We start from the raw sequence: 16,331 nt of genomic DNA on the forward strand, positions 1-16,331 counted from the left end.
ACATGCATGTTTTTCTATCAGAGTTCTCCTGGCCAGATGCCCTCCCCACAGTTCCAGCCTGTCAAGCCACTGCCCGCTGTGCGTCTCGTTGTGGAACGGGTGAATCTAGAACATTCCGTACCGATGTACGGCCCTGAGCTGGTTCGCACTGTCAGCAGCCTCAGCCAGCCTTCAGATAACCTTCTGCACAACTGCTACACACACTGCTACCTGAAGGTACACACACACACACACATACACACACTCTCGGCTTGTGAAATTAAAGCATTTACATTTGGGTGATACAGTGATGTCAGTGATTTGCTGTAGTACATCACTGCTTTCCTTGTGCGTAGGGCAATTGAACATAGAGGGTACAATACATATAATATAGTAAAACCAACAATTATTTCAACTCCTGTAATGAAAATAATTCAGAAAATGATTTTTTCTTTCTCCAAAAACATAATTTCCCACTTCGATATTATATTTATAGGATATTGATGTGGGAGGCATACCTACAGTATGAACACAAAACAAAAAAATAAATAATAAAATATCCCCAAATAAAAGTTTAAGAATTAAGCTTTAAGCTTTGTTTTTTGGGAACACACAAGAGTTTTAGTGCATAATGCATCTAATCAAATACGTTATACAAATGACATCAGTTTTACATAATTAATCAAAGCCTCTTTTTCACCTCCCCATCAGTATTTCAGCCCTTTCATACAGCAGATATTTTGTCTGCTTTATGTTTAACAGGATCTGGCAGTAACCACACTCTGCTTTTACAGTAATCAACCAATCAAATCCGTTTAAACAACAATGATTTCCTCTAACACATCCCCTTTCACTTATACAAGTATGTCACAGTGTGTTACACGTTTTTAAGCTGCAGCTTTCCCTGTGTGAGTGTGAGTAGGGTCTGCATTCACACAATACAGGTGCATCTTTATACACAGGTCGTATATACAGACCCACACAGCTTTCCTCTGACCTGAATGTGTGAGTGCTTTTGGGGAGCTCTGCTTTGAAGAACAGAAGGATTTTTAGAAGATCAGGGTTCAGAGACCTGGTGGAGTAGGGGTGTTTAGTGCAGCACTGTGTAGATGAAGTGTGTGTGATGGAGGTGTGATGATGTGAGAGGCAGGTGTCACTCTAAACTTCAAAAGTTTTTTTGTTTTTTTTTTGAACATTCTGGAGTCTAATCTCTCTCTCTCTCTTTCTCTCTCTCTTTTTCTTTCTCTTTTTTTCTACTAGGTGTTTGAATTGCAAGCAGGATTGACCCTGATGGATAATGAGGGGTCCTCTCCACTCTTAACCATAATCCCCTCTTTTAGTACTGCCCTCTATGGAAAGATGCTTCAGTTCCCAGCGTACTGGTAAGCAGTCAGTGCTAATAGCCCTATACACTGAGACAAGCACATGTGCATGCATTGTAATGACTGAAGAAGTAATAAGCCACTATTAGACACATAGAGCCCTATCTTACACACTGTGTAATGTGTGTCATGATGCTCATTTCTACCTTACACCCTGCAAACAGTCTATTTTTACGCCTTGTGCCTACATAGTTTAAATAGCTACAGAGTTTACGAATATATCTATACTGATGGGCATGGCGTTCTTCAAATGAGGTGTGTTCAGGTAAATTTGTGCCAGATCTTGGCAACAGAAAACAGTTAGACTGAAATCAACAGACTGAAATTAACCCTGTTAACAGTCAACTGTCAAATGTTCTTTGCTATCTTGGCATGGCAGGTGCGCCATGCAAAAACATGCTTCTCTGTTTCTGCACATTCTCATTTTTCTGCCCGTTCCTGGACTCCCTATCTCTTTATAAGGGAGTTTTTTCTTTCTTCTTGGGTTTACCTGCTTTGAGATCAACTGTTCTGCAGTTGGGTTCAACAACCCTCTGGGCTGGAGAGCTACTAGTCTGTAGCACTTCATCCCATTACATTTCATTTTCCAAAACAGAATTTTTTTTTTGTGGCCCGCCATGTAATGGCTTGGAAAATATCTGGCCCGCAGCCAACCTTAATTGCCGACCCCTGCCCTAAACCAAGCAGCATGGTTGACAGCTAAGACTTTATCCTACTTTTGTTGGTGTAATTGTCTCTACTGTCCAGGAAATGCTTTCTGCTAGATTTGTTTGCATTGCTGTGAGTATTTGATTGCATTCGGAGACGAGAGCATTAATGAGCTCTGGTTGTTTGATGATATCAATTCCACCTCACCATCAAACTCCTCCACTTAGTCCAGGATTTTGGATGGAATGCACATCATACCAGAAAACACAGTTGCACTGCTCCCAGGCTTAATGCTGGAGGGTTTTAATACCTTTATGTATGACTGTGAAGAACCTGGAAGTAAAGGTTCTTCACACGCTTCTATTGCAAACATGGTTCTGAATGGACCCAAAAGCGGTTCATCTATGGCATCCCTCAAAGAACCATTTGTAGCACCTTTTTTTTTTTTTCTTTTTTTTTTTTAAAGAGTGCAGTGTGTTATGATTTCTACTTGATAGATGTTTGAAACATGAAAGATGGATTTCACATGCACACACACCTCTCACTTTATAGCGCATCTGTGAAAGTGGTGTGTGTGTGTGTGTGAAGGTCTTTGCTGCAAGATGATTTAGTTCCATTAGTTTGACTCTAAACATGTCAGAACTGCATATGGTTTTAACCGACTTGCTGCAGAAAGTCATAGCTTTGCATGCCTTCACAGAATTCCCCACATATGCTCAAAAATATTGGATGAAGCACCATAATTATTTATAACGCTGTTGTAGTAATCCACAATCAGTGCTGGGGGGCTTTACACCCCTCTTGCTCATGCCTGGCTTTAAATAATAAACACAATATTAAACTAATTAGTATTAGTAGTACATACAAGACACTATGTAGTTTACTAAGTAGCAGTGAAACACAAGTTAATGCAGACACTCCCTCGTCATTAACATGCGCCCGCTCTGTTCGCATAAAAACAATTAAACACCTGAAGGACTGAACTGTGTTTAAATCTCCATAAACACACGAGCAGAGCTCTGAATTAAAGTTAGTGAAGCTCAGAGCTAATCACAGAGTAATCTCTCTGACTGTTATTACATTAACACTGTTTACAAACATAATCCTCACATTAATGAACTGCATGGAAAAACGTCTGAAATGAACAGCGCACACTGGCTTGCAATGTTGCCAGATTAGGTGGATTTATGCCAGATGTCAAGTTTTGTCTACAATTGACTGGAGAAAATGCTGTCCTTTTGATGGGTGGACAAAACTAGCAAGTGTTGAGACTTATTTAACTTTAAATTTAACTCATCAGTGTTGTAGTTAGATATCTAACCTGGCAGAGACAAGAGTGAGTGCTGCTGATTGAAATTTGAATATGCAGTGTTTGTGTTTGTTATTATGAATCATAAGTTTTTTTCTTTGGTTCTTGTGTCATATCATACAATACACTAAACACATTTATAATGCGCACATGCAGATAAAATCATTTTAAATTATTTTTTTTGTAATTAGTGATGTTCAATGCTGCTGTCCGCACGTTTTGTGATTTAGGGCCCTCTCTGGTGAGAATGGGTAATTGCATCGAGCATGCGGAAGAATCATTTTAAACTGGGTGGGTGTGATGCGGCCTCCTTTCAGAGCGGATGAATCCAATTCCCGGTTATGTTCAGTCAGAGAGAGAAAGAGAGCGCGCTCAGTCAGAAACTTCACTCCTTCGTTTCTTTGTTTTTACTATGAGTGAATAAGCTACTGAGCTCTGAGTTTCCCCTTCTGAAGTCTCCATTGCTCCACCAGCTGCTCACATTCAGTAAAATTGAGTGGGATCCTCTTTTAGAGGCTGTACAAGTGACATAAGTACGTGAAGAAGCGTGAAGTGGCCAGAAGAACTCCCGCAAAAAAGCGACCCGACACCCCAGTTTTTAGAATGAATATATTATGAGCCTTAGCAGGCATGGTCGTTCCAGCACACTGGTACCATTAAACACAATATTTTATCCCTTTTCCACTCAGAAATGCTTCTGCTTTCAGTTTAGAAACAATATAATATGGACTACCTTTTTAAGATAAAGTATTTTATTTAAGATAATTTTGGAATAAACCCTGTAATACTGTTGATATGCTTAAAATCAGCTGTATTGTTTTTCAAATGCAGTTTTCTCTGCATTTTGGTGGGAAACGTTCAGCTTACAAAGTAAGCAGCGATTTGTACTAGATATCATGATGCATTATGGGAATTTTTAGGGCATCAAAATCATTTTCCAATTCCACTATACAATTCAGATACTGGCCAACAGACCCAATAGAGCCATTTTGGTCACAGCAATGGTGCCAATAGGGTCATATCCAAAGTGGTCTTCCAGGCATGAGATCTATTTGAAGCATATAATATATTTAATATTACGAGAGAACGCTTCTGGACTCAGCATTACTTCCCTCAGCACAATTACGATCACCATGATCAGCAGAATACACACAGTATATCTTGACCTTTCACTCTTATGTGCCCCGAGCTGAGCTGCCGGGACTAAGGTTATTCTGTGGATGTAAGAATAGGCAGGGTCATCTCTCAGGACCACTGTTTTGTTCAGATCTTGCTTTTTTGTTGAGGTTGTTTTTTTTTCCTGTACATGTGCAGGCTGTAATCATTTAGAGTTTTTGTGATGTTTTGAATAAAGAAGAAAGAGACGGACGGATTGTTTTACTTTTCGTCACCGTTTTCCTGTTAACCTCAGTGCGAACAAGTCATTCCTGATGCCGACTCTGACCTTTGACCCCTGACTGACCCTCTAGGCAGGCTTCTGTCAGACAGCTGTCATTGAATCGGACAACTCACTGAGGAAGGAAGGAGGAAGGAAGGAAGAGTTGATGAAAGTGACTGTACTGTGAATGGGATGAGCTCTATAGATAGCACAGTGTGAAAAACGCATGATCCGTGCACATTAGCTTGACAAGAATGCTCACTCATCCCCAGTGGGGACACGCTGCTTATTACCGGTGATGTGTTTGAGCACCTGGCTCACTCTGAATGAATGAGAGCCTGACTGTAGATGTGTCATTCTCAGGAATGGGTGCTCTTTGTGAAAATGAAAAAGTGACAATCATTTAAATCTGGAACAACATTTCATTCTCAACAGTGTTGAGTAGGACGTGTTTGTAGGTTTTATGCAAAAAAGTATTCCTTTCTGTGTTAGCAAACACTTTTACAATAGAATGTATCTTCAGATATTTCTGAACTTGGCATTGTGCCAGATATTTAAATATATATATATATATATATATATTTACATTTTAACTAACGTTTTAAGATAGATAGAGATGTATACCTGCTACTGGATGTCCAGAATTTTCCTCTGGGACCAATAATGTATTTATTGATCCCTGAGGGAAATTCTGGACAGCCATACATAATACACAGTTACACAAGTTACAAAAGAATGATAAGATACAGAATACAATAAAAATACAATCAAATATGAAGTATAAAAGTAGAGTCTTTTAGTATCTGTGTGTAATGGAGTGCAGGTAAACACAGTAAAACAACAAAGCCATTCAGACAGTGCTAGAATGCATGTACAGCTCTGGAAAAAAAAAAATCTTTAATTTTACCAAATTGAAAGCCTCTATAATATAATCAAGAGGAAGATGGATGATCAAAAGCTATCAAACCAAGCTGAACTGCTTGAATTTTTGCACCAGGAGCAGCATAGATCCAAAAGCAGTGTGTAAGACTGGTGGAGGAGCACATACCAAGATGCATGAAAACTGTGATTAAAGAACAGGGTAATTCAACCAAATATTGATTTCTGAACTCTTAAAACTTTATGAATATGAACTTGTTTTATTTATCTGTGCATCTTTTTTTGTTTGCAAATAATAATAATAATAATCTTAAAGGGTGTGTCTGAAGAGATGGGCAGAAATGTCCATTGAAGATGGCAAGCTGGATTTAGACGTAAAACACTGTATGTATAGCTAAGTGGGTGTTGGAAGAAATATTTTAAAACTATTTTGTTTATTAGAGGAGATGCTAATATTGCTAATATTTATCAGGAAACAAAGCTTTTAATATATTTTGTTTCATTTTCTCTAGTGTTACTTGCTAAAGACAAGTTAGTCCATTATGTAATGTAGGTCAATTTCATTTTAATGATTTCCCTCTAATAATTGTAACCATATGCCTTTCGGACAACCTTTTAAACTCTAAAGACCTGTATATTGGCCTCTACCTCAAATCCTTGCCCTTAAACAACATGCATTATACATTAGTTTCATAGTAGTGAATAATTCATAATAGGTACAGCATAATTTAGTGTAGAGACTGCAAAATTCATAGTGCTACTGAATAACTAAAAAATGCTAAAAATTGAATAATCCATAGTTTACAGCTCTGGAAAAAAAATTAAAAACCACTTCAGTTTCTGAATCAGTTTCTCTGATTTTGCTATTTATATGTATATTTTAAGTAAAATAAACATTGTTTTTTTTTCCCAAATTAAAAATAAAAATATTGTCCTGTAGAGCATTTATTAGCAGAAATGGCTGAAATAACAAAAAAAAGAAGCAGAGCTTTCAGACCTCAAATAATTAAAAGAAAACAAGTTCATATTCATAAAGTTTTAAGAGTTCAGAAATCAATATTTGGTGTAATTACCCTGGGTTTTAATCACAGTTTTCATTCATCTTGGCATGTTTTTCTCCACCAAAAAACATGCCAATTTCTGCACCGCTCCTGGTGCAGAAATTCAAGCAGTTCAGTTTGGTTTGATGGCTTTTGATCATCCATCTTCCTCTTGATTATGTTCCAGAGGTTTTCGACTTGGTAAAATCAAAGAAACTCATCATTTTTAAGTGCCTCTTTTTTCCAGATACTTAATAATTTATATTGGTATATTCTGTGTACGTTTTAATGGTTACTATAAACTCCAAATCCTGAGAACTGCTTACATCACCTGTATTACTGGACCTGGATTACAGAGCTAGGGGATTTCTCTAGATACTACTGGAAATTATACATTGTGTAGAATTGTTAGGGATTACACTATTAATATAATCAGTGTTTGAAAGTCTTGTATTGTAGTATTACCTTAAAGGCTGAGTTTTAATCTGCATTTATTTGAGCAAAAGACAGAAGCAGCAGTGCTGGACTGGATGTCCAGAGTCCCAGTAGCTGCCACTCAGTGGGGACTTAAGTAATTCCTGGCAACATTGCCTGAACCCTATTACACTCTGTGTGTGTGCATGCCTGTGTGTGTTGTGTACTTGAATGTGTGCTTGAGGGCAGCAGGCTGCAGTTAATTAGCTATAATAGGAGGCAGCCTCAGGACTACTGACTTCAGAGCCTTGCTTTGCTGAACCTGTCTCCCTTCTAACGTGACCACTCGTAAAAACACCACAGGAGGGAGGAGGGAGTGCGCTGTCTGACCCGTACTCTGTCTGCGGTGGTCTGGGGCAGTCTGCTCCAGTGTTTAAAAGAGCACTAATAAATTTCCTGACTCTGTGTATCAGAGTATATTGTTAAATGATGCATGAAATTGAGAGTTATTTAAAGGCGACACATTATATCTCTCTTTCACAAGTTAACACAATTCCCTGGGGTCTTACTGAAATATCTGTGACATGATCTGGTCAATATACTCTGAGTGTCTAGACAGCTCTGTTCATCATGGCTTGTTTGGGTTAATGTTCCTTTAAATGATGATGAGTCGCTGCTTATGCAACTTTCCATCTCTTGTTTAGCGTGATTCATCTGTTTCCAATGACTGTAGATAAGCATACAGCTCTGGAAAAAAATAAGAGACCACTTCAGTTTCTGAATCAGTTTCTCTGATTTTGCTATTTATAGGTATATGATTGAGTAAAATGAACATTGTTGTTTTATTCTATAAACTACAGACATTTCTTCCAAATTCCCCCAAAAATATTGTAATTTAGAGCATTTATTTATAAAAAATAAGAAGCTTTCAGATCTTAAATAATGCAAAGAAAACAAGTTTTAAGAGTTCAGGTTTTTAATCACAGTTTTCATGCATCTTAGCAGGTTCTCCTCCACCAGTCTTACACACTGCTTTTGGATAAATTTATGCCACTCCTTTAAGCAGTTCAGCTTGGTTTGATGGCTTGTGATCATCCATCTTCCTCTTGATTATATTCCAGAGGTTTTCAATTCAGTAAAATGAGAGAAACTTACCGTTTTTAAGTGGTCTCTTATTGTTGAGCTGTAGATGCTGTAGTTTAGTTTTTTCCGTTCTATAGAAAAAAAGACAAGAATGTGTAATTTGCAAGCACACAAGCAGAGTCTGTGCAGTACAGAAAAATAATGTGTTAAAAGGAATTTGCACTCAGAGAAGAAAATAAATGGGGCAATAACACTGGCCGAGAATGTGTACAAGTACAATATTAAACCATACTGTCACCTACACTAACGTTGATGGAAGGATTTGCTAATTAGATCATATTGGCCATTTTATGCTAATGTTAGCCTGCCAAGATTTTTTATGGAGTAAAACCAGTGGCATAAAACCATGACAGGTTTCTGTTTTGGCATCTTGCACACGAAACTGCTCTACAGTAAGCTAATGTTAATGCTAACAACACGCACACACACAGAACATGCAGTGTTTGTAACAGCACAATAAACAAGCCACAGCCAGTTCCTTCCGTGAACCAATTTGAAGAGTGCTCACATTTCTCTCATTTTTCTCTTATGTTATTCACATGTTGATATGAATAGTCAGCTGACCTCATTCTTTCAGCACATACTGTTGCTGAACCTAGACCTGACCAACTGCACCAAACCCACATCATTTACTTACTTCAATAGAGTTATTTTTGTTACTGGGACCATTATTCATTATTCAGAGGGAATTATCAATGCAAACACAGCATAAACTCCTTTTGTTATAATGTTGTGTAAAAAAAAAAAAAAAAAAAACATTAAATCAGCCTGTGTCCCAATAGTTTTGCTCATATAGTGTCTGTTACCGGATATAAGGCTAGAGTGATTTGGAGATTTGAAGTGTTTATAAATGTATTTATTTATTTATGTATTTATTTTGCACAATAGCAACAATAGCAAATTTTCATGTTTTTGTCTTGTACTGCACATAATATTATTGGTTCTGCTGCATGCAAAACAATGTGGTGTGCTTTACTTATGTTCTCAGTGGAGCTATACAGATGAAGGTGGTATAATTCTACTGAGATTGATTCTAATGGTAGAAGAGAAGCCAGATCTGAAAGACTTGTTGCCCACAAAAACTGGCAGGGTTGTTTTATTTCACAGTCTGTAGAGTGGGTATGCATTCCAGATACCCACATACATGTGCACAAGCATTTAAAAGGTGTGATCTTGGTGCCACATTGTGTGGTTTTTAAGTCTGAAACCAGGTTATACCCCATTGCTTGGAAAACTGGCTGTGGAAGGCGTTTCAGGTTTCCCACACGTCCTGGAAAACTTGAAAACCTGGAAATTAAGAGACTACTTTTCCAGTCATAGAAATAACGTGAAAATTAGAAAATTGCGAAAAATGCCCTGGAAACATTAGTGAAGTCCTGGAAAAGTAAAAAGTTGGATTATTAAGCCACTTATGCCATCTATTGAAGCTTGTAATGCAGCAATGTTTTATACGTACAGCATTTCATAGCAAATGTTCTGAGCTGAGTGAGACATAGTTAGATGTTAGTCACTGTTACTTTAGCCTGCATTGCACACACATTTTAAAATATGTGTAAGTGTGTATAACTTTATTTTATTGAAGGTAGTGTGTAAGGGGTTTTCTGTATTAAATGTGGATGTGATTTCTGAGTTGCTTGTCTGTCTATATGGACAATTCTAGGTATAACCACACACTCTGCTGTCCACTGTGGGTGGAAATGCCTTGATGTATATAATGTATTCCCAGTAGGGCTGCGCGATATATCATTAAGCAGAGTCATCGTGATGTGTGCATGTGCAATAGTCACATCGCAGGACGTGCAATGTCACTTAAGGCAATTAAATTTAATATGTTTTAATTCCTGACACAAGAAGTAGATACACAGTGTTGTAATTTTCTGAGTGAGCAGCGCTGTCTCTGTCTCTGTGTGAGTGACAGGCTGCTGCTGCCTGAGAAGTGTGAGGGGGAGCGGGCGTAAACTGCATGGTCTCTACTAGGGGTGGACGATATGGCTCTAAAATAATATCACGATAATATATTCATGGTATTTTTACGATAACGATACTTTTGGCGATATGACAAAACACTGAATTAGAAAAATTATTTAGAATTTTATTATTGCATGCAATATGATGATGGTATTTAAAACAAATATGTAACATAAGTCAATGATCCAGAATGTCATGATGCTAATCATAAGGCACTCCAAATATCGCCATAAAAGTAGTACCCTGATGTGATAATTAGGTAATTAGGGGGGGAGGGGGGATATGGCGCGATATTTCAAGGTATAATATCGTTCACGATATTAACAATTTTTGGCGATATTATCATGTACAATGCGATATGGCACACCCCTAGTCTCTACATGGACAGCTGCAGACAGCCTGTCGGCACAGTTTTGCACAGATATTTAGAGATACTGCCGAAATCAGGCTTTTAATCCCAGAAAATGCTCATATTTACCTTTTGAAAGGCTATTTAAATGCGTTATTTAAAATTGTAAAATATATTGTTGATATATTGCAGCCCAAATTCCCGGTACATGTGACACTGTGGATTAAGGAATGATAAATGCTCACTTAACTTCAAAAATGGAATGTCCTATCCATCAGGTCAGGCACCCACTATTAGGTCTTGCTCGACTTCCAGTAATTTAAATTGCCTTGCCATGAGCACACTGGCCAGAGTTTGGTCTATTCACAAGATAACACCTTACAGCTTATTCAGGTATATGTGCATGCCCAAAACCTCCTCAAGGCATCCCCTGAAGTAACACTTCATGATTAGATTACAAACTACTGTCTGATGACTGTGTTACACTAATGAGATTTTAAAAAAATCTTGAAAATTGTGTCTTTTTGAAAGACAGCTGACCTGAATAATTATAATAATAATTAAAATAATCAAAAATAAATAAAAATATTATTAATAATAATTAATAATAACAGTCAAACGTTGGAGGTATTGTGAAGGTCTGAAGATTATTTGCTGCTTGAGCAATCTTAATTAATAGAGCTATGAATTTCTCATGACTGATCATCAGTCTATGATATGAATCTCAAGTTCAGTTGGGTTATGCAGCAAGACAATGATCTGACAAATTAAAGCAAATCTACTGTATATAGTAGTAGCAATATATAGGAGTATAAACTAGCTGATAGGCCATAGGTCAAGATATATTTTGGTAGATATGTAGGCAACTCCTTTCTGTAGGCTTTCTTTACTAATGTGGAACTGGCCAACACTGCAGAGACCACATTAGAAGGCTATGTCTAGCCAGTGAACTGTGGTATGCAGAGATAATCAGTGTCCTAACATGAGAACATGGATGAGTTATGATGCTTTCTTGCCAGATTGTTGAAAGGTCAGATTTAATGGCTAATGGTTTGCCGTCTAATTTTTGGAACTGACTCTGTATTGCTCTCTTGAGGACTGGCCATCATGGAGGTCTAGCCAATACAAACAATGCTTGCAAGGTATTGCATGCTTTGACTCTGTGTGCTCCACAACAGTGGTTCTCAAACCAGTCCTTACTAACATAGACCTTATCTGGGTCCCTGAAGACTGGTTTGAGAAGCAGTACACTAGAAAACAACAAAATCACATGGTAGGTTAAATCCTCTCTTGTTTTTACTTTTAGTTTTTTTTATCTGGCTTTTTTCCACTTCATGAGAACGACATGAATATTTAATGTGCAAGTTTCTGAACATAAATAGAATAGACTTGAATTGATTTGAAACCCTTTATGATTGAGTCCAATTAAGGTCAGCAACCTTGTCACAAGTGATGAAAAAGTGATCTCTTACTCAAGGCTCTGTAAGACTAAATAATTAATTTATGTTGTAGATGTCATTGGCATCAAACTTGTCTGTATGCTCCTATCTGCTTGTACATTTTATTCAAAATTTTCATCAAACTGTATATATCAAATGATAATTTATAAATGCCATATTGAGACTTTTAGAGATGTCCAAACAAATTGATTGAGATGAGCATATGTTAATACATAAACATCACAGACCTCAAAAGTGACATCATGGAAAAAAAACAAAAAAAACTTTGGAGGTTCTGAGTGGTCCCACTTGACTAAAGCACTGCCACTATAATCAGGAGATCACTGGTTCAAATCTCTTTCATCCTGGTGGCCATCAGCAGCCAGAGAGAGCACAATTGGCCTTGCTCTCTCTGAGTGGGCAGATGATGCTCTCTCCTCTTATCACTCCCAAGGTAATATTGGTCAGCACTTGGGGTTGGGTGATATGGGAATGAAATAATATTATGATATTGTATGGTATTTTTGTGATAAAGATACTTTTGGCGATATGACAAAAGTTGAAAAAAATGGGAAAAAATGTTCAAGAATACAATAGTGTAACAAACAAAAAATTTAAAAAATAAATAAATTATTGCATAAAATATTATATGGCACGCCCCTAACTGAGATATTAAAATATACAATAATTTGCATCAGATTTGTTTCAGAAGTCAATGATCCAGAAGGTCATGATACTAATAATGCACTCCAAATGTCTCCGTATATCCAGGATTAAAGTAAAATAAATTATACTGGACAGATATGATCTGTCTGTAGTAGATATATAATGGCAAATGAGAACAGTGTGAATTTTCTTTTGCTAAAATAACAGTAAAAAAGAAAAAAAAAATAGTACCCTGATGTGATTTAGGGTATAATATCGTTTCATATTCAAAAATGTTGGCGATATTATTGCATATGATGTGATATGGCACACCCTTATTCAGCACAGGCATCTGTTAGCTGATGTATGGGAGCTGAGTCGCTGCGCTTTCCTCCAAGCACACTGTGATGCTACTCAGTGATGCTACATCAGCAGCAGTTTGAAAAAAGGTGGTGGCTGACTTCACATGTGTCAGAGGAGGCATGTCTTAGTCCTCACCTTCCTAGTGTTGGGGGATCACTAGTGATGGGGGATACATAGCTGAGTAGGTGGGATAATCCGTATAGCTAGATTGGGGAGAAAAGTAGGATAAAAAAAAATTCTAATCAAATGTTAGCATACTTTAAAAACAACAAAACAAATAAACAGAGGTGCCCAAGCATTTGCATGCCATCGTATCTTCTCAACTATCTAACTTCGTCTACCTCTAAGAGTCTGACATCTTGGTGGAGTGTGTGTCGCTGTGTTGGCAGTGAAAGATGAATGAGTGTATTTCCCTGTGGAACTGATGAGGGTAAGGAGCAGTCTCTCTCTCTGACAGCGGTGTTACCTCATCTCCCCATCCATCTCCCTCTCTGTCAGTGTTGGTGCTGCAGTAGAGGATGTGGTAAATGGGCATTCTTACTTTCAGGATCAGGTTTCGAGGATGTTCTCCTCGTGCTATAAATCATACAGCCGTTATACTGGTGTCAGGAGTTCTGACACATGCATAGAAAAGATTATCAGCACACTTATTCATTCAGGATAGAGATTGGATTGAAACAGGCTCCTTCAGGCCACGTACACTGAATGGACAAAAGTATTGGGACACTTGCTCATTTGTTGTTTAATTTTTTTAAGGTATTTAAAAGAGTTTATTATGCTTTTATTGGAGTAACTGTCTAATGTAGGGAGGATTTTTGCTAAATTTTGGAGCATTGCTGTGGGGATGTGATCGCAATTAGTGATAAGCTGCTAGATTTAGAGAGGTCAGTATGTTGAGTGACCACCTCTCCCAACCCCCTAATTCTAACTCATTGGGTACCATGGTGTCAGTAGGTTCATGCTAATCTGATTGAGAGAGTCCTTCTCTATCGCCAGTGTTAGGAGTGATGGTGTGTTTTGTGTGTAAGTTTGCACATCTTAAGACAGGATTAGTTTCTCAGGAGGACTTCTGTGAAAAATATTTCACACTTTTACTCAGTGATAAAACTCTTACATCCAGACTGCAATTGAAAAAACAGGAGGACCAGTGAGTTTTTATTTTTTTTTGGGGGATTTCTCGGTCACATGACATTGTGTTCAGTAGCTCCTCCATTTCCACTCAGTGTTGTTTTTACATGGATCTCCGTAGGAACGCACGCCCAAAGTGTTATTACGGTGTGTGGCAGTGGACAAATATCTATTTTATTAAACGTGAGGAGATGAAACTCAGAGATGTGGATCCTGATGGGACTAAAATTACTGGAGGACCACGGAGTTCAGCGAAAACAGTAGATAATTCAGCCTGTAATTTTCTCAGAGAACGTCTGAGAAAAACACATACATAGCCATTCTGGACTGGAATAAACTAGTCCCTTCCGGATAGGGCTTTTGTCAGTAATGGGTGCAACCTAAAGTACCTGAGTGCATTTATCAGAAAAGTGTCCATAAACATCTAAACATATTGTGCACATGCAAAAAAAACAGTTACTTATGTTCAGTCTAAGAATAGTCTCTACCCTCTCTCTCTTTCTCTCTCTCTCTTTTTCTTTCTTTTGCTTTGCTGTTTCAGGTCAAAGAGGTCCTCTGTGTCCTTGACAGAGTGTATATTTGAACTACCCCACTTCACGGTGCAGGCCACACATCCTCAGATGTTGATGCTGAAGTGTATATGGCAGAGCTGGGCCTGCAGCCCTGGGAGTGGATCTGGTCCCACCAGTATCGACACACTCATCAGTGAGGTTTACAGAAAAACAGGTACTGACCTACCCATCACACACGCGCACACACACACACACACACACACACACACACACACACACACACACACACACACACACACACACACACACACACACACACACACACACACTCAGAGATTCTCTAAAAATCATAGTCTCATACAGCTGAATAGAGTAAATATGTTATAATAGATATCACCATGCAGTTTAGTAAGTGCTTACTTTAAGTCTACATTATTTAGTATTCTTGTTTTTTTGCTGCCATATTAGAATAAAAAAATACTGATAATTTTAGTTATTTTATTTTATCTCTTTACAAAACAAATACAATAAAAAACATTTTGCTATGCATTTTTATAATGCTGATTTTTCATAAAATTCCGTAAAATTACAGCTCTAGAAAAAAGGGACATATTAATGATGATGTTTTTCTTGATTTGAATTGAATTGAAAACCTCTGGAATATAATCAAGAGGAAGATTGATGATCACAAGCCATCAAACCAAACTGTACTGCTTGAATTTTTGCACCAGGAGTGGCATAAAGTTATCCAAAAGCAGTGTGTAAGACTGGTGGAGAAGAACATGCCAAGATGCATGAAAACTGTGATTAAAAACCAGGGTTATTCCACCAAATATTAATTTCTGAACTCTTAAAACTTTATGAATATGAACTTGTTTTCTTTGCATTATTTGAGTTCTGAAAGCTCTGCATCTTTTTTGTTATTTCAGCCATTTCTTATTTTCTGTAGAATAAAACAACAATGTTCATTTTACTGAAACATTTACCTATAAATAGTAAAATCAGAGAAACTGATTCAGAAACTGAAGTGGACTCTTATTTTTAAAATAGCTGTATATACAGTATTGTTTGTCTACAGTGTCCCACTTTAAGCTCCTAATAATAAAAATGGTGTTGATATACTAATTTATAACCAATAAACACACATAGTTTGCCAGTCTAGTATTCAGTATTGACCCCCTCACTTTTTTCTCCCCTGTAGAAAGAAAAGGCAAAAAAGGGAACTTGCCCCAAATCAGTCATGTAATTTTATTTTTGATGGCAGAAGCACATTCAGCCTTTCATTCTGCAGCTGTTTTACACCCAAGCGAGCTACTTGTATTTATGTAGCCTGCTCTGAGTTAGCCTGTAGGTTGGGCAACAGTAACTCGGGCAGAAATAGAAACAGGTCAGCTCTTAAAGGCACTTTCACTGCTATGTAAAGTTTTATAGAGCACTTTTTTCAGGCCTGTGTTGCTGCTGCTCGTCACAGCTCTAGAGCGGTGCCAGCGGTCGCTAATTACTACCAGATCTAGTGAAGAGACATAAACAGGCCGTGCTCAATGCTAGCTGAGCCCACATGGAGTTCTCTTTTATGCAGGCCTCATTTTTCTGCCGAAACCTCAGTCGGCCTCCTGACGTCGCGCAGCAGCAAATCATCCCGCTTCAGTTTTACATTCCTAATTCTCCATTAAGCCTTAATGGGCAGCTAATGAAGCAAAGAGAGATTGCTACTTATGAAACAGTAAGTAATGCTGCTGCTGCCTGTAGCAGACC

General features: G+C 37.8%; 1 protein-coding gene across 2 annotated transcripts in view; it reads left to right on the plus strand.

Moving 5' to 3' along the window:
- Nucleotides 1–16,331, plus strand: part of LOC103040889 (intermembrane lipid transfer protein VPS13B) — a 315,108-nt gene that overhangs the window by 53,551 nt on the left and 245,226 nt on the right. For both annotated transcript variants that reach the window (XM_049463977.1, XM_049463976.1), the window contains exons 15-17: nucleotides 22–216; nucleotides 1,240–1,361; nucleotides 14,606–14,790. In XM_049463977.1, the coding sequence (XP_049319934.1) occupies nucleotides 22–216; nucleotides 1,240–1,361; nucleotides 14,606–14,790 (502 nt within the window). The remainder of the gene's footprint in view (nucleotides 1–21; nucleotides 217–1,239; nucleotides 1,362–14,605; nucleotides 14,791–16,331) is intronic.

Source organism: Astyanax mexicanus, chromosome 1 (genome assembly GCF_023375975.1).
Source record: "Astyanax mexicanus isolate ESR-SI-001 chromosome 1, AstMex3_surface, whole genome shotgun sequence".
Classification (NCBI taxonomy): domain Eukaryota; kingdom Metazoa; phylum Chordata; class Actinopteri; order Characiformes; family Acestrorhamphidae; genus Astyanax; species Astyanax mexicanus.